Genomic DNA, 22,441 nt, shown 5'->3' with positions numbered 1-22,441 from the left:
GCCCCATCAGCTGATTTGCGGCACCTGTTCCTCATCTCACTCTCCTTATTTAAACCCCTCAGTGTGTCTATATTGTTGCTGGATTGTTCAGTGTGTTTTGATGCTCACCTCTAGCAGTCTTGTCTCTGTCGGTTCTGTGTGTGAATTTCCTGTTTCTCGGTTAGTGGCTGCGTGCCTTCCTGAATCTGAAGCTCCAGTGGATGACTGAAATCAGCCTCCTTGCCTTTGGTTCTATTCCTGACTCTCCAAGCCCGGGTGCCCCGGTAATCTGGATATCTCTCTGGGTCTATGCCCGCTGCAGTCTGTGCCAGTCCTTGTTCCAAACTCTTTGATTCTGTGTTGATTTATCTTGAACTGTAATTAAACTTACGTGAACTGTTGGGTCCTACCAACTACTCGTAACAAGTTGTGTTTGACCATGCGCTATATGCACTCTTTAGTGCTGTGCCATGCGTATTAAGTCATTGTCAGTATTTTCAGCGCAAACAAACGTCCTTTTTATGTAAATTAATCTTATTATAGATTGTGCCTTATTCATAAATGTCAGTGCTGTTCGCAATTAATATTGCACTATTACTGCCTGCTTTCTGCAGAATTAAAGAGTTGTGTACATTTTCTGTTGATTGTGTAATCAGTAAATCATCAAATGATGATCAATTAATGGAAAAGAGAGCAGATGCAGTATAAATTAGTGCATTTTCTGCATTTATAAGAGCCAATTCAGGTGCCTTCTTTAGTAAATCTGGAGCTAAAGTAAATGATACTATCAGCAGGCACAATTAATTTATAATGAATCCCTCATACAAAGAAATTCATTCAGATGACATCAGTTGTCAAACATCTGTTCAAAGGAAAATTAGAGATTACTTTTCATAAGTGTTTTAAATTTTCTTTGTTTTTCTTCTTGTTCTGTGGTTCACTGCATCCTGAATCTGAATAGTGCCGTTCAAATATAAAGGTGGAAATCAGAATTCAGAGCACACACCATGAGTATGATTGTGGCGGTGTAATGGCTGAGGCTGGTGCAGGGTTAGAGGAGGACAGTCTCAGTGACACTGTGTACAAAAGCAGGCTGAGGCAGACTGGACTGGACTGGAAGGAGTGACGGACACATTACCATGACAAAGATTAGCTTCACTGCTGTGAGACTCGACTATACAGAGATTCTTGATGCATTATTAAACTCAGTGATAAAAGAGTCTCTCCATTCCTATCATCTATGTATCTCTCTCTCATTCTCCAGGCTAAATTTAGTGTCTTCCAGTAGAAATCCAGGCACCACAGATGGGAATCTAGGGAAAGAGTCGTCAGCTCCGATTTATCTGAACTAAGCAGCTTCAAAGTAGAAAAAACACAGAGTTTGTTGATGTTTGTTTGCTTTTCATGCACATCTATGATTGTTGTGCCAATGCTGTCCCACCCCCACCCCCTTCCCACCCACTATCTGCCCACCTTTTTACATATTTTCACACCCCTTTCATGACCCTTTTTTTAATAAGTATAGATTACAAGTATTGTTCCAATTAATAACATGTTTAAACTGTTTATATCATTTTTACACACGATTCTTTCCAATCACCCCTCAGACTGTGTATATATGATAATACAGCCAGTAAACTTGTCCTCAAGGTGAACTGAAATAGTTTGTGAAGTGTTTTGAATGTTTTCTTTCTAGTTGAGCTCATCAACAACAAACTCATCATCACTGCTGCAGCTTGTAGAGAAATCCATTTTCTTTCTTCGATCTGTTTGTCATAGAAATTGCTTGCATGTTTTCGTATTGCGATTTCATGGTTATTTCGAAAACTTGTCAAGTAGTTCTTCTTCTCATCCGTATTGGGGGGAGGGCAATCCAGATAAAAGGTGCAATGCGCTACCTGTACTGGGGTAAAATTGCTTGCCAATTAGCACCACCTATTGCAAAAGCAGGAATGTGTTAACGCCGATCATTCGCCTAGCTTTTAATGTGAAAGGACCATTCGTTGGTGATTCGTTTTAGTCTCGTCTGTGGTGTGCAAATACCTATACAGTGTAGAAACAGTAAGATGGGGCAACCGTTGTCATGATGTCTCGCGGTTGGGGTCTGGACCTAGACAGCGGCCCTCTAATTAGTGACCTCTGCTTTAAGGTAACAACTTCATATTTCCACTTTTAAGTGTAAGCAAGTTAAACTGAGAAAAACAGGCTGTAATCTCACAAACATAACATGTCAAAGCAATGTTCTAATAGTCTATAAAACATGACTCTGTATATGTAAATGTGTGTGTCCATGTTTGCATGCTTGCTTTGACCATGAATGTGTTTTATGTAAGTGTCATGCTGTTTTGCGTTTCAACTCTGACGTTTTTGCCTATTGTACCACCCTTGATGTGGTCACACTTACATCCTAAAACAGCTGGGACAATAGGGTCAAAGGTCCTAAAGGTCAGCTGTGGCATGGTCTTTACCTTCCTGCACAACAAAGTCTAACAAACCCTTGGCTCCAAAAACATTAACAAAATGTTTGTGTTTGTGTGTGTGTGTGTATCTGTGTGCCCATGTTAGCCTTTCTCTGCATATCAAGATTATAAATGACATGACCGTATATGGATAGTTGACATGAAAAACTTTTGGGAAGTTGATATGTCCTGAAGTGTGATATGTTGTACTCCATCTCAATTTATTATAAACTATTATTTTACAATTATTTTGCATGCAGTTTTAATTACCTCATATTGAGACTTTTTAGAATATTTGTACTTTTCAAAATTCATTTGTCACATGGCAGAACCATTTTAAATGAACTAGTATAGGCAAAGAGGTGATTAAAAATGGTGAAAAAGAAAAAGTGACCAGTCACAGAAGCTAAGATATATACTTTCTGTTATAAACTGTACCCTAAAATCTTGATATTGCTAAACACAGTCCATTGACATGCTACACTGTATGGCCAAAAGTTTGTGGACACCTGAACACCAACATTTATTTCAAATACCCATATACACGTAACATAAATTGAGTCAAAAATGAGAATTTAGCTATAGAGGCAGAAATAGTTGTAACTACTTTTACATGCTTCATAGACAGAAACTGGAGGCAACAAATCCACTTTCAGCCAACTGAGTGATATGTAAGAGACCAGAATGTTTCACTTACCTGCAAGTCTCAAATTCCCTTATTAATCTTAAATTATATATCAAGAATTGAATAAAGATCAAGGAAATGTAAGAAAAAGTGACAAAAAGTCATTTGAGCCATTGCAGACTGACAGAATGAAGCCCACATCCATCTGCAAAATGCTCCTGACAAAAGCTCTATTTTTATTTGCCACTCTGCGCCCATGTGGTTTCAAAATGAGTGGCCTGGCTTGAGTGGCTTAACTAAATACTGTATTCAGTGAGTTATCCACATTCATGTGTATGGTCTTGGCAAGAATAACTCTTCACAACATGATGAAGTAGAGGGAATGAAAAAGAGCTTGGGCTTTCTTGTGTTTATGAGTTCTGAAGTTAGGATTAGTCTGAATTGCAAAACAGAAAATGGTTGTGGAAAGAGCAATGACAAAAGGATTCAGCTCATATAAGATCAGCTGTTTCTGCCTCCATAGTTATACTGACCAAGGAGGCCTAATACCTGAAGAAAGCTTTCCACATTCGCATTCATCTCCAAGGCAGTGGCGCTTGGCTGGCACAAGACCCACTGGAAGTATGCAATTGGAAATCTAGTGATCAAAATCTAAAATCAACTCTAAAACCCTTTTTCTCAGTTTTGTGTTGGCATTACTGTGTTTTGCCTTAATAGGGCATAACAGTGTGTCTCTATGCAATCTACCTCCTCTGACTTCAGAAAAAGTTTTTTTTTTCTCTCTCTTCAAAAAAACAGCATGATCTCCTGGACAAAATGTACCAGCAGAGAGCCAGCACAGCTACAGATGAATCTTGGGTTTTAATTTACTAGAAGAGAATTTCAGTAGGGTGTTGTGGCAAGTACAAAATAATTTGGCTAATAACACAGTATTTCCATCATGTCTGAATGAGCTATTTGGCCCTGGCTTTAAAAGAGATGTTCTCTAATACATACATCTTCAAATAGGAATGAATGGAATGCCTTCCCCAGAGCAGGTGCTTCCTAAACCTCAGCAAATGAATATGCTACTAATTGAGGATCATCTGTGGGAGTGTGTATGCCTGCATGTAGGGAGAGAATACTCATTAGAATGTGTGTGTGTCTATAAGCCCTTATCAGTTACAAGAATGTTATCAGAATTGCTAAAACACTGTTTATTGCATGTATTTTTTTTTTCATGACAAAAACATAGCAGACCGATCATTGGCCTTGTTATCACTTCCTACATGCAAGTGTTCAAATGGAGCACCAGTTTATCATTTAAAACACATTGTTGCCTGAGAAATGATAATGTATTATCTGCCACACAGCTCTGTGGTTCCACCATACAGGAAGGAAGAGATCAGTGGAACGGCCAGCTGGACGAAGGCTATTCACCGAGACAGCATGCAGACAGAGTAATTCAGTAATGCTAACCAACCTTTTTCTTTTTGTCATCAGCCATGTAATAGGCACCATAAAAAAGATCTTCCAGAAAGACAATAATATTAAGGACATATCACAACAGGTCCAAATTAGGTTTGCCTCAGACAAAAAGTCTTGTCTCAAAACCCCTTTTTCCATCAGGCTGACAAATCATAAACTGTGACAAAAGGAATTGTCAGTGTTCAATACAAGTTAAGCTTTTGAATGAATCCACTATTTGCAGTGTGGAAAAATTAACCAGAATTTTCTACTGCTGTGTTTGCCATGTTTCACTTACATTAAAAAATAGTGAGGGAATAAATAATGAATGATGGGGAGGTGTAGGGAAAGAAGGAGGGAAAGATAGAGAAAACAAGCAAAGAGATAAACAGACTGAGAAATCCAGAGACTTTTCTATGATCTTGAGTTTGATCTACCAAAACATGATCAATATGAAAAGAAGAAACAGGAGCAACTAGAGTAGAGGAGGGAAAGCAAGGCCAACGAGAGCAAAAAGAGAGTGTGTGTGAGAGAGAGGATAAAACAGATACAACATAACATGATAATGGGAATGATAAATAAGTAACAGTAATCCGTATAAAAACAAAAGAGAATTGTCATGAAGTGACTGGATCACAGGGACATGTAGCCTGAATGCTTTTGGACTTGAAAAAGTCTTGCATTGGTGCAACCTATTCCTCTTATCTTTCTGTTAATCAGCAATTTTCTCACTCTTTCTCTCTCTGTCTGTGTCTCTCTCCCTAATTTTTATACACAGGCCTTTTTAGCTGAGTCAGAGGCCATTCACCACTTGGGACCATAACACCCAGTGACAGCTAGAAAGCCTGTAGTCTCCAGCCTGCCAGAAACCTCTTATTCATTGTATTGTGTTGACCCCGCCCTCTTCTGCTCTCGCCATGGCTACAATCACCACAAGCATCATTAGCCAGAGCTTTGCACAACCTGACCTCGACCTAGCACTGTGGAGAAGTGCAAACTAATAACTTTGATCCTGCTGATGTGCAAGATAAATAAAAAAACACAATACAGTGGTTTAAGTGATCTGGTCTGACATTAGTCCATAAATGATTGATCTTCTGAATGCAGAGCCCCTGCCAAATTTTTGTATTGGAAAAAAATGACATGTGTGAATTGTGCGGCTATAAGTGGCTTGTTTATCTTCTAATAGCAATAACTGGCTGTCTTGTTTAAATGTGTTTTTGTTCATGTTTTGATTTCATGTCTTTTATTTAATAGTTTAATTCCTGTTTTATAGTCATGTGATCTTGTCATGTGATCCTGTCATGTGTTTCCCCTGTTCATGTGTCTCGTTTTCATTAGTTCATTGTTTGAGTATCTTGTTAGCAGTCTTGTCTGTTGATTGGTTGTCATTGTCACACATTTTCATGTATTTAAGCCCTCATGTTTGCCCTTGTCAGATGTCAGGTATTGTGTTAATGTAACGTTGTTCGGTTTTCATGTTGTCAAGTCATTTATGTTTGTTTTGTTTTGGATTTACGGTTTTGGATTTCACGTTGTAAATAAACTGCACTTGGGTTCTTCACACTTCATTGTCTTCATCTGCCTGTTGCTAGCGACGTTACACTGGCCAATAATAGGCTAATCGAAAGAACATTTTGGCACATATCCTTTCAGATTTTTTTTTTTTAAAATCAAAGTCTAATACTTTGAGTTTAAATTAAACTGGCATTGTTTAAAGAGTCCTTAAAACTCTGAGAATCAGAATTTGTTCAGATGTCATTATAAACGTTTAGAGGTCATTTCTGACATTGACATGGAACTTTGATTATGACATTGACATAATTTTGAGAGAAATTGCAATGCTATGCTTCATTTCTAAAAGTATTTTTACTACTGGTAATATTACAATTATTATTTCTGCTAAACTATGAAACCTAAATTGTGTTGTGTAGACAGTGAACACACTTGCATCAGGACCTAATTTCTGTGAGATTGGTTGTATTATGTAGGGCTGGGTATCTATACAGATTCTCAGATTTGATTTGATTCCAAAATCTTATTTCGATTCAAATTTTGATATGGTTTGATTCAATTCTGATTTCTTATATTTTGGTTATAATGTCCATTTTGATTACATATAAAATAAATTCTCTCTAATGCTGTAAATTATATAAGGAACCTTCTAACTTGGTACTTTACGAATATATTCATTTAACAAATTAACAACAGCACTCAAAAAAATATTTTGATATATGCCTTTCCATTTTTTAACAAAATTCCACCAAATTGAATTGCGTAATCTTTAACTAAATTAAATTAATAAAACTTGAATTTAATAAAGTTTTATTAATTCAATTTTGTTAAAATTACGCAGTTCAATTTGATGATATTTTGTTATGAAATTAAAATTAAAATATACATTTGTTTTGAGGGAGTGCAGTTTAATTACTATTTATTTTGTTCAAATGAAGATTGTGATCAATCAGAAAATCTGTATTTTTACCGAGCCCTAGTAGTCTTGCCTAACAATCTCAATGTTGAGACTTATAACATTTTCTGTTCTGGCTGAAATAGACAGACACCAGAAACCACAGACTGGCTTTGCGCCATTTCGCCAGTTTTATTGTTGATTGCTGAGACCAAGGTGCATATAACATTGATTTTAATGTGACCATAAAATAATTAATTATTTACTGAGACAATTCGGAGATCTGGGATTTCATGTTTATCTTCTGGGCATTTTATTTACCAAGTCTTTGACAGATACAAATGATGCCCTGGCTAGAATACCAAGAGGAACTGACCATTAAAATTAGTATGATTACCACTCTGATTTTCTATGTGTGATATATAACATTCACCTTAATAAACAATAGTCCTTCAGGGCTACAAAATTGACAAGGCTAGATAAACTTTATCAATGCCAGAGCTCTCCTTAGTAAGATTTCAACATTCAGATAATACAGTCAAAAAGCCTTGTGTCTATAGTTAAGCAAGTGTTCTTTTCTGCTACACTGCTCTTTTGTTTGGGAGGGTTACGTATATTTACACAGTAGCTGGAGTTCATTCTGTAGCATTAATACAAGCTATTGTTAACCTATTTTTTTATCTTCCCCCACACATTCTCTTTCCTTCTTACTTGTTTTCTAATGTAACAGCATCCCTATAGCATAGACCAGCAGGTCATAACACATCTCCATCTGTCTCTCTTAGTCCCACTCTCTCAGGGTCCTCCTCTTTCTCTGTTATCTCTGATTTAATTTTCTATTTTGTTTTTCTTTTGTCTGAATTCTTTTAGGGTTCTATTCTATTCTATTCAGTACAATTTAAAGGCTACCCACCAGACGTTTCTTTTTCTCCGTAGTTGCATTTTAACTGCTACATGTAAATGCAGCAGGATAAAGTTAAGAATTTATTATACCAGAGATGAACTAGAATTTCTTTAAACAAGTTACACATATTTTTCTCTGCACTCTGGACCATGAGGCAGAGTTCAGGAATGTAAAGGAAGATAAATAATATTTTGGAAGCCAAGCAGGACTAGCCCCTTTCCCCTTCCTTCTCATAGTGCTTATCATGTCATTATTTGAGGGACAGAAGTCGCAGAGGCTTCCTTTAGTGAAATAAATGGTGTGAACAACAAAAAACAACACACACACACTCACACACACACAAGCTATTATTTATTTCCCCTATAGGTGTGTGTTTCAGTCTAAGTATATGTATACTGATAAGTTGTGTAATGCAGATGCAGAACCAAGTCAAGAAGGAACTCATGATTTGTGGAAGACAAAGGTAACCTTTAGAATTTAGGTTGTTTTACTTATCTGTGATCCAGCCTTTGCCAGAGAGTAGCTGATACACAGCAGGAGGTAGATAAAGGATATTTGGTTCCTTATTGCACGGCCTGTGATAATAAATATGTAAGATGTGCTGGCATGCAGATAGCTCATGAAGGTTGTTTTTGAAGACCACAAGGTCATCTAAGCTATAGGTAGTCTACTGATAGCTTTAAAATGCTGACTCACACACGTAGGGCTGCCAATCCTTTTATAGGAATTAATAAATTAGCAAGTCTTTCTTAAACTGTTTAGAGAGTATTTTTTTAACACCACTATCTAATACTGTTGAAATAATTAAGACGTGTTTTCATTTGGAAAAACTGTTGCTATGAAAGAGGCATGATCATAAGCTTCTTAGATGAAGATGAAGAGAAGCATTAAAATAATAATAATAATAATAATAATAATAATAATAATAATAATAACTTCAGTATTTCCCAAACATTATTTGTCCAACAGCTTTCATCCTTCTCTCTTGAGAATGACTTGAACACTTCCTTAATGTATTGTCTGCACTCGAGATCAGTGAGGGTTAAACCCCTCAGTTTCGACATTTCCTGCTCTGCGAAAGGATATTCTGAGCCTTGGTTTATTATAGAGATGGATATTATAACATGAATTAGACATATTTGCTGTCGCCCAGCAGCATTTACAAATTTCACTCTGGCATATACAAGTGATTATTGAATTAAAGGAATATTCCGGGTTCAATAAAAGTTAAGCTCAATCGGCAGCATTCGTGGCATAATATTGATAACCACAAAAATGAATTTTGACTTGCCCCTTGTTCTCTTTAAAAAAAGAAAAAAAATCTGGATTCCAGTGAGGCACTTACAATGGAAGTGAATGGGGGCCAATCTGTAAACGTTAAAATACTCACTGTTTCAAAAGAATAGCCACAAGACATAAAAAATATGTGCGTTGACATGATTTTAGTGTGAGAAAATCGCTTGAAAACCTTTTAAAGTTATAGCCAAAGACGATGTAATGTCAACAAACTAAAATGACTGTAAAAATGACGATTTAAACAACTTTACAGCTCAAATAATACATGAGTTTTAACAGAAGAATTAATGTAAGCGCTTTTATAAAATTATAAGCTTCAAATTTCTGCCTTTATACCCTCCAAAACTTGGCTCCATTCACTTTCATTGTAAGTGTCTCTCTGTAACCTCGATTTTTTATTTTTTTTTAAGAAAAGGAGGGACAAGCCTTTTAGCGGTAATCAACATTGCGCCACAAATGCTGTTGATTAACCCGGAATATTCCTTTAACAAAGAATGGAAAAAGAGGGGATGAGAGGGGCGGGAAAACTAAGATGTACTTAATGGTCTGATTTGATGAAATCTTCGCTGATGGGTTTCGGTGAAAAAGCGGACCATGAAAAGAATCAAAAAGTGCTCCGTAAAATTCAAACAGGAAGTAAAATCATAATAAATTTGCGTTATTTTTCGTTGCTATTTTACCCAAAGATGACCATAATTTGTTAAATCAGGTCAATATCATGTTTCCTACAACATGAAACATTAAATGGTAGCCATTAAATAATATATCCTACTATAGTAAGGCTGAGGTGAAACTATATTTATTATATAAATCTTTTTTACTGAACGATTTTAGATAATGAGCTGTCCAGAGTGCTGAAGACGATGTGTCGCTTTCAGAGGAGGTGAGTAGCTACTTGTAACAAGATGATTTAAACCATGCAATCCCTTTCATAACTACAATAATGTGCTATAATTCGTGCTATAAAACCACATAAAATCAACAAGCGGTAGCCTATGTAGGCTAACAACCATAGGGATTATTTTTGAGACTGAGATTATGAAACAGGGAACAGTCCTGAACTCAGAACTAAGTGTAATGAAACACTACGAGATTTGACAGAGGTGAATGCGATGGCAGTATACGCATCACCAAATAGCTATTTAGATATTTCGAGTGTCCAAATGCATTGCGTTTCATGTTTAAATAGGCATCTTTTCAATATGCAATTATTTTCTAAGAATGTGTATTGTCATTCCGATCAGCATCACAGTTATTTTCATGTGTCCAAGCCACCAAAGCGAACTAAAATTCGTGCTTTCACGGGTCTACCTGAATAGGGAACAGTTTTTAACCCTTGTGTGGCAATAAAAAAAAGTTACCCAGAGGTCCTTAGAGGACAAAAATGTCCGCGTCAAAAAACTGCCATAATAATATTATATATTAATATTATTTTCCACTTTCAATGCGTTATTTTTTTAACCAACATCAGTCCTGATCATAACTACCAAATATTCATTCATTGTCAGGATTTTAACCCTTTAAACGCCAGTTTGTTTACATAATGCCACTGTTGTTTTTTTTATATAAAAAAACAAAAAAAAAAAACTAAAAAAAAAACTGAGATAATCCACCCCCCCCCCAAAAAAAAAAAAAAAAAAAAAAAGAATTATTTTCCATATACTAAAAAAATCCCCTTGGGGGATTATCACAGTCTGGGATATGTCAATGATTAGCAACAACATTGATTTTGATGCATTATTATTTTTTGTGCAGTGAAAAAAACAAACAAACAAACAAACAACAACAAAAAAAAAAAAACCCTCACACTCATGACCTTAGAGGACAAAAATGTAAATTCTGCCATAAAAATATTATATATATATATATATATATATATTATTTTCCACTTTCACTGACTTTTTCTGGATTTAAACCCTTTAAATGCCAGTTTGTTTACATAATGCCACTGTTGTTTTTTTACACACACACACACACACACACACACACACACATACAAAACACTCTGACATCCACCCAATTTTAGCTGCATCATTTATTCAGTTGGCCTGCAGTGCTCTATACAGCAAACAGAAAATAGGAAAAAAGCATGTATTTGCTCCATAGGCTAAACATGAGAAAAATGGCGCCATCTGGTGGAAAATATAAAAATTTAAAATTTTGAAGCCAGGGCTCCAGAATAAAAGCATAATATCATAGAATTCATGAATTTATGCTTTAATGGCACTGGGATCAAATACTGCAGTTTTAATGGATTTCAGTGAGGACATTTTTGTTCTTAAGGTCCTGAGTGAAACTATTTTGTGTACACAGTGTTTTATAGATGTATTATAGGTACTGAGGTTGAAATATCAAAATTCCCCCCAAAATACACACAAACAGAGAACATTTCAGCGCGCACGGTTCTCACTCGATGACTCGCGCGCCGGGCCGGTCCATTGTAGCCTCTCAAACGACAAAAAAAATAAATAAAAAATGAACAGAGACAAATCAGTCTTTCACCTCAAGCCCTGTGTGTGTGATGTGTCAAAATTTTGGCGACAATTTCTTTCGTTCACGTGAGCTTCGAGTTGCCATTCTCCGCATTCCGTAAACACTAAGTCCTTCATTCTCTCAGAGAGTAGGAGAGGCGGGGTTAACGCGTACAGCCGCGCCTCCTCGCTCAACACTAGTACGAGTGAGAGAAAAGCGCCTCGCGAGCGCTCAAGCTTGTCACTGTACAGACATGAACCGAGCTCAACGAGCAATAATCACATACTTGATATTTTCCCCCTCTGCAGTTAACACGTAATTTTTTCTTTTAAGTCCGTTAAGAAGTGTTATTTTTTCCACCTGCACCGCCTTGTCTCCGTTGCCGAGAAATCTTCCTTTTTTGCGCTGGATCTGTCGTGGAAGAAGATGTGTGTGGAGAGCGATGGATGCGAGATCGAGGGTTGCAGTAGTTCGGATGAGGTGCACACACTGTCTGGAAGCATGAGTCCGACTCTTAAATCAAGTCCAGACCTGCATTCCTGCAAACCTGGGCAGAAATTCCGTGCCGCATTACTCCGATGCCGGTCTCCGTTCGTTGCCGCCGGGATTCTGAGTTTTGGGAATGTGCTCAATTACATGGACAGATACACCGTTGCAGGTAAGACCAGTATTTTCTTGGTATAAAGAAGACGTCCGTTTTATTATATGGTTATTAAGAGCCAGAACAGCGTTTCTGTCACACCTGACTTTTCACTTAGTTTCAGTTTAACACATTGGCAAGGAAACGCGCGTTGTAAGCATGAAAAGAAGTCAAGTCAAGTGATCATTTGAATAGTATTATCTCTTGGTTTTATTGAACGGGTTCGAAGAATTTGTCTTCCAGGTCTTATGCTGTGTGATTTAATCAAACCATCCGGACAGTGAGCGGTGACGAGTGGCCACCGTTGTGCTAACATGATAGCCTATTGATTACAATTGTGAGGGATCTTAGATCAATCCAATCTGACCCTTATGACAACTGGCAATGGCAACTGAGTCAAAAGCTAAAACCAAAAGCCTCTTGTTATGACACATGACAAGTGATCACATGTATAATTTTATGTCCCAAATGAGGTTTTTAGAGATAATCAAGTTTCACTATACAGTGTACATGTTACACATATCACATATTAGGCTACTTTATTTATGAACTATAACAACAATATGCACATACAATCTTAAAAATAATTAGATAGCATATTAGGTAGGCTACTTATTATAAGTACTTAAGTATTATTTTCTTTGTATTGCAGTTATTACTAATATAAATTCACAGCAGCACTGCGATTTATAGCATTCCTGAAAATCAACAATAACTTTGTCTGTCATGACATAGCCTATTTATCAACCGATATGATTGATGTGAAGTTTTATGGGCGTTGTGTTCAAATATATATAGTATATTACACACACATACACAACCCCCATTTTTAAGCAGTTGGGTTTTGCTCTTTCCGAAGATATTACAGTCCATAGTAATTCAGTGCAAACTTCTCGAGGGACACATCTTATATCCAGAGGGTTTATTTTAGTAACCACTTTCGAGCAAGCACTACACGATGCCCTTGGAATCCAAATAGAAGTTATTCAGGAATAAATGCAGAGCATATAATCTGTGTGCAGCCACGGTTTCCATAGAAACTAGAGCAGATTTAATCAACTAGATATTATCTTGGGTCAAACCAAGCATGCATCAAAAGTGCAGAATATTTCATTTATTGTATGCGTACTTGGAGTGAAATTAAGAATAAGGCAGTGATGATCTGAGGCAACATGTCAGCATTTGCTCCAAAATGCTCTGAGAGGGGTATTTTTCATGAATAACTAATGATAAGCAATTATAGGTTTGGAACAAAGCAAGCTGTTGGCTAAGGATTTCTCAAATGCGAAATTTAACCTAACTGTCGATGCTGGATACACTTATACCACACATCTCTTAAAAATGTCCCCCTCTGGCATATTAGACTGCTTATTAAGGATGAAACAGCTCTTGACATAATTGGTAAAATTGCAGTGTTAATGTTACACTGTAATTCCTAATACAAATTAATATCACTTACTTCAGCCTATATTTAATTATTTTGTGGAGCCGCTTTTTGGCTAAATACAAATTGTGGCTAATATAGTTATCATGGACACTGTGATGTGAAGTGTTTGCAAACAACACTAAACACATACAAGTAATTATAAATAGGAAGAATAATAAAACTCAGAATTAGTCCAAATTTAGGTTACATGATCCCAGGGGTGTAGATTCCAGGTAATCAAATAATCAAAACAAGCAAGTACTACCCCCCCCCCCCATTATTTATACCATGATCAATGAAAATATGTAAATGCTTCACACTGCAACCCCCTCAATGTTCAAATCTACACCCTTGCTTGCTCCTATCTGCCTGCAGTATCCACAATTCCCACTCTGAACAGCATATTCTTTGCGTGCACTTCACAAACAGTTTGACAGCGCGAGACGCTTGAACGTGCTGCTGCAGCATATTATACACCTACTTTACTGCAATAATGAGTGGCTTTATTTACTCAACCAAGCCCGGGACACCTCGATAGTTATAAATGCAGTAGCTGATTTGTCTTTTCTGAAGCTTAATCATCACAGATACAGTATAAGCCAAAAATACAAAGGTGGGTTACTTTGCCAGATGAATTCCAGAGGTCAGTCAATAATTAATGGGGCGAAATTTACGAAGACGTGAGGAAAATGTAGACAGGGCAACGTAATCACCTCATGGTGGATTGTAGCGCTATAGTAGCCTACTATAGTGTCCAGCATTACATAAGACTGCCGATCTGTGATAACATTATGAAAAGGATGTGTTTACGTAGGACATCGCATTTAATCTGCGCATCTAATCGATCTCATTTCACTCAGAGTAGCCTATATCCTGGAAAGACAGATTTGCCATCTTTTTATTGAAAGAAGTGAAATACAGCTAAATTCTATTCGTTTTTACTCAAGTAGTGAATTTACAGTGATGCATTTAATGTCTTTGTGAGGAACCTTTGTTATCTTATACAACTGCTTGTGTTGTGTGTATAACACGCACAGTCTCTGAAGTGAGTGAGTTACATCTGAACAGTTTAGCTGGATGAAGAGAGTGAAATATAGAATACATAAAGACAAATGGGATGAGGACTCCATGGAGACTGCAGCAAAAATGGCTAATTCCCTGGAGTGGGGTTGTGTGTATAAGTGTGTGTGAGTGTGTGTTACTTCATGTTGTAGAAAGCAGAAGGGCTCTCATCTGTACTACTGGGTCTGACTGATCATGCATTATACATGGGGAGGGTGTGTGAGGGTGAAGCCCCCTTCATGGGCAAAGAGGAGAGGGGAGAGCTGATGCAGTCATCCTGCAGTGGTAGTTACCATTCTTTTGTAAACAAGTAAATTAGAGAAAGAGAGAGAGAGAGAGAATGGTCCACATGGTGACTGAGACCTCATCACCTCTGCTATTAATTAATTTCTACTGCAGTCAGACTGACACAGGCATCAAGTTCAGCAGCAGTGGTGTTAGTGAGAGCTTGTGTGTGGTATTTAGAGTTTGTGTGTTTTTATGATGATGCGCTAATGCTAAAAGGGGTTTAGCCATAAATTAAAAGTAATCCCTGATTCCATGATGTTTTACAATTGGCAGTGATGCAGTTAAAATGATGACTGGAAGTTGTCTGGCATCCCATGATGAGGTCATCATTGTGTCAATTGTGGTTTTATATGATACAGCAGGGCTTTGTAAAGTTGCACACAAAAACAAAACAAAATGTATGGGCAACATTACATTGAGCTTCATATTAAATTCTTAATTAGTAACTTGACTAGATTATTGCATTTCAGCCCCAAATAAAGATAGCATATGTCATCGTGAAAACACTTCAGAGTTTTTTGCTTTTTATTTCATGTTCATTTACTGCCAGTTGAACTTTTTACAAGCCCTTCCAAGCTGTGGCTGCCTTGCAATCTTCTAGCATCAACCAAAGTCTCTTATGTTAGTCAGAACTGAATAAAAATTTAATTTCCTTCAGGGAAAAAAGGAAAAGTGCTTATAATATAAGTTTTTCCTCTCTACAGTGTGTCATTTTGGCCTTGCTGGTTTAATTGATTGATTCTCATGTTTTTGAAAGGGAACAGTAAGGGATTGGCTGTTCTCTTCGGCTGAACAAAACTTGTGGGTGAGCAGTTTTTAGAGCTGAGGAGAGACAACCAATCCCTCAAGGACCCACAGAGCAGAGGCATGTGTTTGTGATGTGATTGAGAAGAACTAGATTTATATTACCCTTTCCACTATATGTGAGTGTGGATACTAAGGACATGCGTAGGTGTGAGTATGTGTGTAAAATGGTCGCAATAAACTCAGACGTTATGTATGTATTTGGTGACGATGCTGTCTGGGACATGGTTGCTATAACTCATATCTGGCTTTCTAGAGTCCTTGGAACGCCTTGAACCTTTTTAATGTTCAGCCTGAGGTGCAGTACTACAACATTGGGGCTCTTCTCTTTCCCCTCCCTGTTGGCTCATTATAGCTGTCCATTATATCTGTCTCTTTCTCTGTCTCCAACACAGCCTCCAGTGGGACAGAGAGATCAAATTGATGGGACTGAGGTTGCGAACCATTTAGTTTGATTAAATTTGTGGTTTGGCTGTTTTGGCTTAGACTCATGGAGGCTCGCTGGCTACAGTCCCTCCAGCAGACAGACTGAGCTCAACAACAGATTATGTTTAAGACAGGGATTAGGACATGCAGAGAATACCACAGGGGTGTACAGATGGAGGCCACTTAACATTATTTGATCTAAGATCCTCTGTTTCCTCCTCTGTTGAGCCACCAGCCTGACTCATGCTGTAACGAAGGCAGTTTGACTTGTAATATGGATTATGAGGCGCAGCAGATACTGAAGGTGCAGTTTTTTTTTCTTAAGGCATCTGAGGTATGAGGATGTTTAATCTCACACAAGTTCTTTATTAAGTGTGTGGTGGTCAATCCAGCAGCCTGAGGAACTCCCTGAGGGAAAATGGGAATGTCTGCACATTCAGCTACACAGGCTCACACTTTTTGAAGGGAATTTGGGGACTATAGACAATGTACATTTTTACTGCATTGCTGTTCTACACTAAATTATCCAGTCTGGCTGTCTCAGCTGTAATTCTACCTGGACACATTCTCTCAAAATCCCTTTTGTGAGGCACACACACACACACACACACACACACACACATGTTGTTGCAGCTATCATTATGATGACTCTTCATAGACATAATGATTTTCATACTGTGCAAACTATAGATTCTATCCCCTAACCCTAACCCTACCCCTAAACCTAACCCTCACAAAAAACTCTCTGCATTTTTACATTTTCAATAAAACATTGTTTAGTATGTTTTTTAAGCGATTTGAATTATGGGGACAGTAGAAATGTCCTCAGAAATCACATTTATAGCATAATACCCTAGTAATTACCAGTTTGTAACCTAAAAAAAAGTCCTCGTAAACCACTTAAACCTGCCCCCACACACACACACACACACACACACACACACACTCACACTTCCAGTTGTGCCCCTTGTGGTGTGAGTTGAAGGTGTGATAAGGCCCATCAGCAACACCACAGTGTGTCGTGTGGAGTGAGATCAGAAACAGTAGCAAGTAGTACATCCATTAATGACACTGTATTACATCATTTGTTTCTGAAAACGTGTGGGGGTGGGCAGTAGTTAAATTTGAACTTGCCAATGTTATTATGATGGATATTAATTTGTAATTGTTAATATTTTTTTTCATTGTATGATGGGTGGATCTTGATATCTTGCTGCTCTTATGGGATAGTATAGATGTGGAGCTTACTACTAAGATGTTAGTACAAATAGATAGGTAAAGTTTGTCAAGACAAACTTTGATGTTGGCTGCAAAGCCTTGTCTGAAAGTTTATTTTAAAAGTTTTACATTTGATGGTTATGCAGACATTACAGTAAGACAAACAGCCAACTATCTAGTCTGATTAACCATCAGATTTATATAAACATAATATATATATATATATATATATATATATATATATATATATATATATATATATATATATATATATATATATATATATACTAGAGGTCAGCCGATAGTGGATTTTCCCAATGCCGATAACTAAGGTGGTGGAAAAGGCTGATAACCGATTAATTGATCAATAGTTTTTAAATTTGGTTTAAAGAAGGTTAAAAAAATATTTCCTTACTGTAATGGCACAGACATAGAGGCTACAAGAGTCCAAAATGAATTAAATCTCAGATTAAGTTTATTGTTAAACCAAAACCCAATAATAACCAGAGAGAATGAAGATTTGGTGCTTAATGTGGAACTTCTAACTATAAACAAGCTTAAAACACACAAGGGGCTCTTAATTTGAAATGACAGAGACTTTGCTCCATTAGATGACGGCTAGGTGTGTGTTAAACGATTTTAAATGGCTATAGGCAGCACTTCAGCACAGCAACATAACATACACAACACATTACAGTTTATATTGTCTTGCATCGCCTTGCTGGACAGCGAAAAATGCATTTAATAAGTCCTTATTTCCTTCTCTCACCCTCTGTGCAAAACAAGCCGAATTCCATTATATTAGCTTAGGGTGACCATACGTCCTCTTTTTCCTGGACATTTCCTCTTTTTCTGACCTTAAAAAAACGTCCGGCTGGGATTTCTAAATTTGAGAAAATGTCCGGGATTCGGCTTTAGTTGCATTATGATGTGTATCTGGTCTAATACTTCATTGTGTGTGCGTGCATATTTGCATTGCTTTAACCCCTCTTTGTAAGTCCCGCCTTCTCGCACACCAATTGGTCAATTATAAGAGGCTTGCAGCAACTATTGGCCAAATTCCTGCCTGTCAATCTCTCCGTGAACACCGAAGCGCTGTTGTGTTCGGCATCAAACAGTTGCTTGACAGTAGCAGCAAATGACAGTTGAGTGGAAACACTGCCCAAACGAAAGTGCAAATTTACAGAAGATTTGCACAAAACAATCCCATGCTTTCATCCAGGTCAAGATCTGTGGGAAGCAGAATGTATGACATGTAAAGCTGGCTCTGATGTGTCAGTTGCTAATAAAGGTGGAAGTGATTTAGAAGCACACATTAGCTCTGCTAAGCATAAAGGGTCAGCAAAAGGTGAAAGTTCATCAGGTAAATTAACAGACTACTTTTTGCGACCAGGTACAATTGTTATCACATTGCTTCATTTTCCATGGCCATTCAAAATAATAGTAATAGTAAATGAAGGTACACTCATGGCATCAAATATTTTATTTTAGTACATGGACATTCAAAAGAATGTTTGAAATTTTTATTTATTTATATATATTTATGTTATGCTAATAGAGTCAAGTCAAGTCATTTTTTATTTCGTTTCAAAGCAGCTTTACAGAAGATCATGCATTAGCAGAAAATGAAACTAATATCTATAATGTCATATCTATAATAGAGTGTCTTTTTCACTGTATTAAAGTTTGCATTCATAGTAACAATGTTTTCCGGTGGAAAAAAAATGTGTCCTCTTTTTGGAAAACCAGAATATGGTCACCCTAATTAGCTATGCTGATGAAAGTGGTTAGGAAATGTTTTCAATTGTTATAGCTCACTCTGCTTGCTCTGCAATGTTATGTTGCTAGGGTTACAAACAGAGCATTAATATCGAACGGTGATTAAAACTGACCGGAACTACCTGTGCATTCAACGTTTGGAACCGCATGCATTCCAGCCAATCAGAATCGAGTATTTGAAAAGACCATGGTATAATTAGGAATAAGGTTTATTATCATGGTTGCATTTTAATTTGCACACCCTTGCTTTATTATAGATTACTTGATTATCTAATCAAAATAGTGCCAGCCACAGAGAAACACAGAGGAATAATAAAAATGATCTGCTACTATCGGCATAGATTTTTGTTGATAGCTGATAGTTGCATAAAGCAACTATCTGCACCGATTAATCGGTAAAACCGATATATCAGTCTACCTCTAATATATACTGTACATATTTAGAGGGAGAGAGAGAGAGAGAGAGAGGGAGAGAGAGAAAGAGAGAGAGAGAGACTTAAAGCAGATCAAAGACATTTTGTAGGTTTGTCTACATTTCAATTTTTGACAGTAGGAGTCTGAATTAATGAGCATTGTGTTGGCCTATTTGAACATTCTGTCAATGTAAATCTATGGAATTTTCCCAACATTTGTTCATCTCCTGTGCAAAAACTGTTAATCCAATCAGTTAGAAAAGACATTGCACACTATTCCAGAACAGTCTGAAGGTCTGTGCCGAGCTTGGTGGATGTAGCTTGAAAGCTCTAGGAGTTAGTGTTAGAAATTTTGTTCTTGATTTAGGGATTTTGAAAAAACCCACAACAAAGTTTCCAGAATAACAGTATGTTGGCAGAGAATTTACGTCTTTGCAAGTATTTTTTGATAATGTTGTCACAAAACTACCATTAGCTTAGTCTAAATGAATTACTTCTGTTAATGTGCTTTAATTGATGGTATAATTTTTAGGCTTATAAAAGAAGACAGGATATTTTCTGAAAGGTCAGACATAACATATATCTTACTGAGCAAACTAATAATAGTAGCTAACACACAGTTGATAGTTTTTGCAAATGTAAGCTTAGTTTTAATAACACTTGCAACAATTTAGCAGTCTGTATTGAAATTAAAATTTGAGGTTGACTCAGTCACTTTAGAGTTGGCTGTCATCCCTCTTTTCTCCTTCTGTGCTCATATTAAAGGACTTTCAACAACAAAAGCATGAAAGTAATGGAAAAACTCTCAGTAATTGAGTTTATGAGCTTGTCTCTTCTGAAACCCTCATGCAGAACAAATGGCTTCCATTTCTCCAAAAGCTGATTCCCACATGCTAGTTATAGAGCCATCGTTTTACAACTGATATCTCTCTCAAACCTGTAATATAAATCCATTAAGCTTTTATTAAAGAGCTATTGCAAGTTCATCTCTAAATGCTGGAGTGTATTTATGAAGGCACAGAGTATTTAATATCCACTATAACTGTGCTGTACAATCTGCATTAGGGTTTGAGAAATTATTTGCATACTTTAATGCTCAAGGTGATCCATTTTAATTGGACAAATTTCTTCCTCTTATTAAAGTTCTCTCCTATCAAGTAGGGCTGCAACTAACGATTATTTTGATAATCGACTAATCTAACGATTATTAGAACGATTATTCGACTATTCGGGCGATTATTGCAACGATTAATCATTAGCTCTAAACCGACTATTCAGCTTGTGCCCAGACATAAAAGGTTGTATTAAACGTGTTTGCTAACAATAAAGAGGACAAAATCATCTTTTAAAAATACTTCTAAATGACATTCACAGAATTTAAGGGAAAAAAGACTTTTTATTATGTTTAATTCAGTACAAATTTCACTACAAAAAAATCCTATAGTTATCAAGTGTTTTTGTCTTTTTTTCCATTTAAAATGGTCTAAAAATCCTTAAAACAAGATACATTTACTTGAGAAGTAACATATAAGATATTTAGACTTGCTTTAAGAGAACATATCTTAAATATATGTGTATTTTGTATATAAGTGTATTTTTTCACTTGGTTATACTTCTGCGAGTGCAGTAAAGACAAAATACACTTATATTCAAGATCTATTCTCTAAAAGCAAGTCTAAATATCTTATGTGCTGCTTCTCAGGTGAATGCATCTTTTTTTAAAGGATTTTTAGATATTTTAAAATATTTGTATTTTTAATATTATGTTCAACATTATATTAAGGTAAAAAAAAATAAAAAGGTCTGCTGCAGTATAGCTGCTAAAGTAAATGTACGTTGTTTTAAAGGAGTTTTAGATATTTATAATGGAAAATGAGCAGAAACAAAAACAAATCAAAAACGTATTTTGTTGCAGTGTATAATGGGGCGAAGACTACCCTCTCTCACCTTTTTGTTCACTTCAATCCATCTTTAACTCACAAAAAAACAAACTCTCTCTTATTAATAAAGCTGCGTTTTGCCAATTTTCTTCACGATAAGAAATGCACAGTGACATATATTATGATTCAATTAGTTGCCATCACGTTATAATCTAGCTGCATTAAGTGCGCGCACTCATGGGATGACTGTCCCCGCAACAGAGAGTGCATCAGCCGGATGCAGTTTCAATCTCTCTCCCTTAGATCGGGACACTTCGCTCAACTTATAGAAGTGGCGCTGTCTGCACAGAGAAATGCCAGTTTCCTTATTATTTAAACTTTAATAAAGCTATAACGCATTAAATAGAACTGCATTAAAGATGTAACGCCGGGGTGTTTCCTTTAAAGACGCTCGACATGCAAGTTTTGCTTAAGCTGAGTGTCAACTCCGGCTCTGCTTATTCTACAACAAGAGTGCTCCTGTATTTACTTATTTTTTATTTTTGCATTATAATTCCCTCATATTTTGCGATCTACATCACCTGAAGCTGTTTGGAAAGTTTAGAGTGCGTCTGGACTGTCATTTGTCGACAATCTTTTATTGTCGATGTTGTCGATAACGTTGACTAATTGTTTCAGCCCTACTATCAAGATATCTCCATATCTTCTTTGCATGCGTGTATGTGTTTGTGTTTTTGTGGGGTTGTATTTAGTGGATGTATGGGCTGCCTGTGAAATAAGTGGCTGGAATTAGACAGTATCTCTTCTCCATTTTCGACACTGTTCTTTTCATGTGGTCACAGCATCTATTACACAAGCCAGCCAAGCCATTTCCATGACAGCCACTATTTCCCTAAAGACAGCTTGGCTTCTTA

The 22,441-nt window shown here is 36.7% G+C and overlaps 1 protein-coding gene across 2 annotated transcripts in view; it reads left to right on the top strand.

Moving 5' to 3' along the window:
* The first annotated feature begins 11,810 nt into the window (after nucleotides 1-11,810).
* LOC127424955 (sphingosine-1-phosphate transporter SPNS2-like) overlaps nucleotides 11,811-22,441 on the top strand; it is an 89,767-nt gene continuing 79,136 nt past the window's right edge. The window contains exon 1 of one of the 2 annotated variants that reach the window (XM_051670538.1): nucleotides 11,811-12,249. In XM_051670538.1, coding sequence (XP_051526498.1) covers nucleotides 12,018-12,249 — 232 coding nt within the window. In that variant the 5' untranslated portion in view covers nucleotides 11,811-12,017. The remainder of the gene's footprint in view (nucleotides 12,250-22,441) is intronic. The other variant, XM_051670547.1, reaches the window with a different exon arrangement.

The sequence above is a fragment of the Myxocyprinus asiaticus genome, chromosome 3 (genome assembly GCF_019703515.2).
Source record: "Myxocyprinus asiaticus isolate MX2 ecotype Aquarium Trade chromosome 3, UBuf_Myxa_2, whole genome shotgun sequence".
NCBI lineage: Eukaryota > Metazoa > Chordata > Actinopteri > Cypriniformes > Catostomidae > Myxocyprinus > Myxocyprinus asiaticus.
Note: the sequence above shows the minus strand (reverse complement) of the source record. Positions and strands in the feature narration are given on the sequence as shown.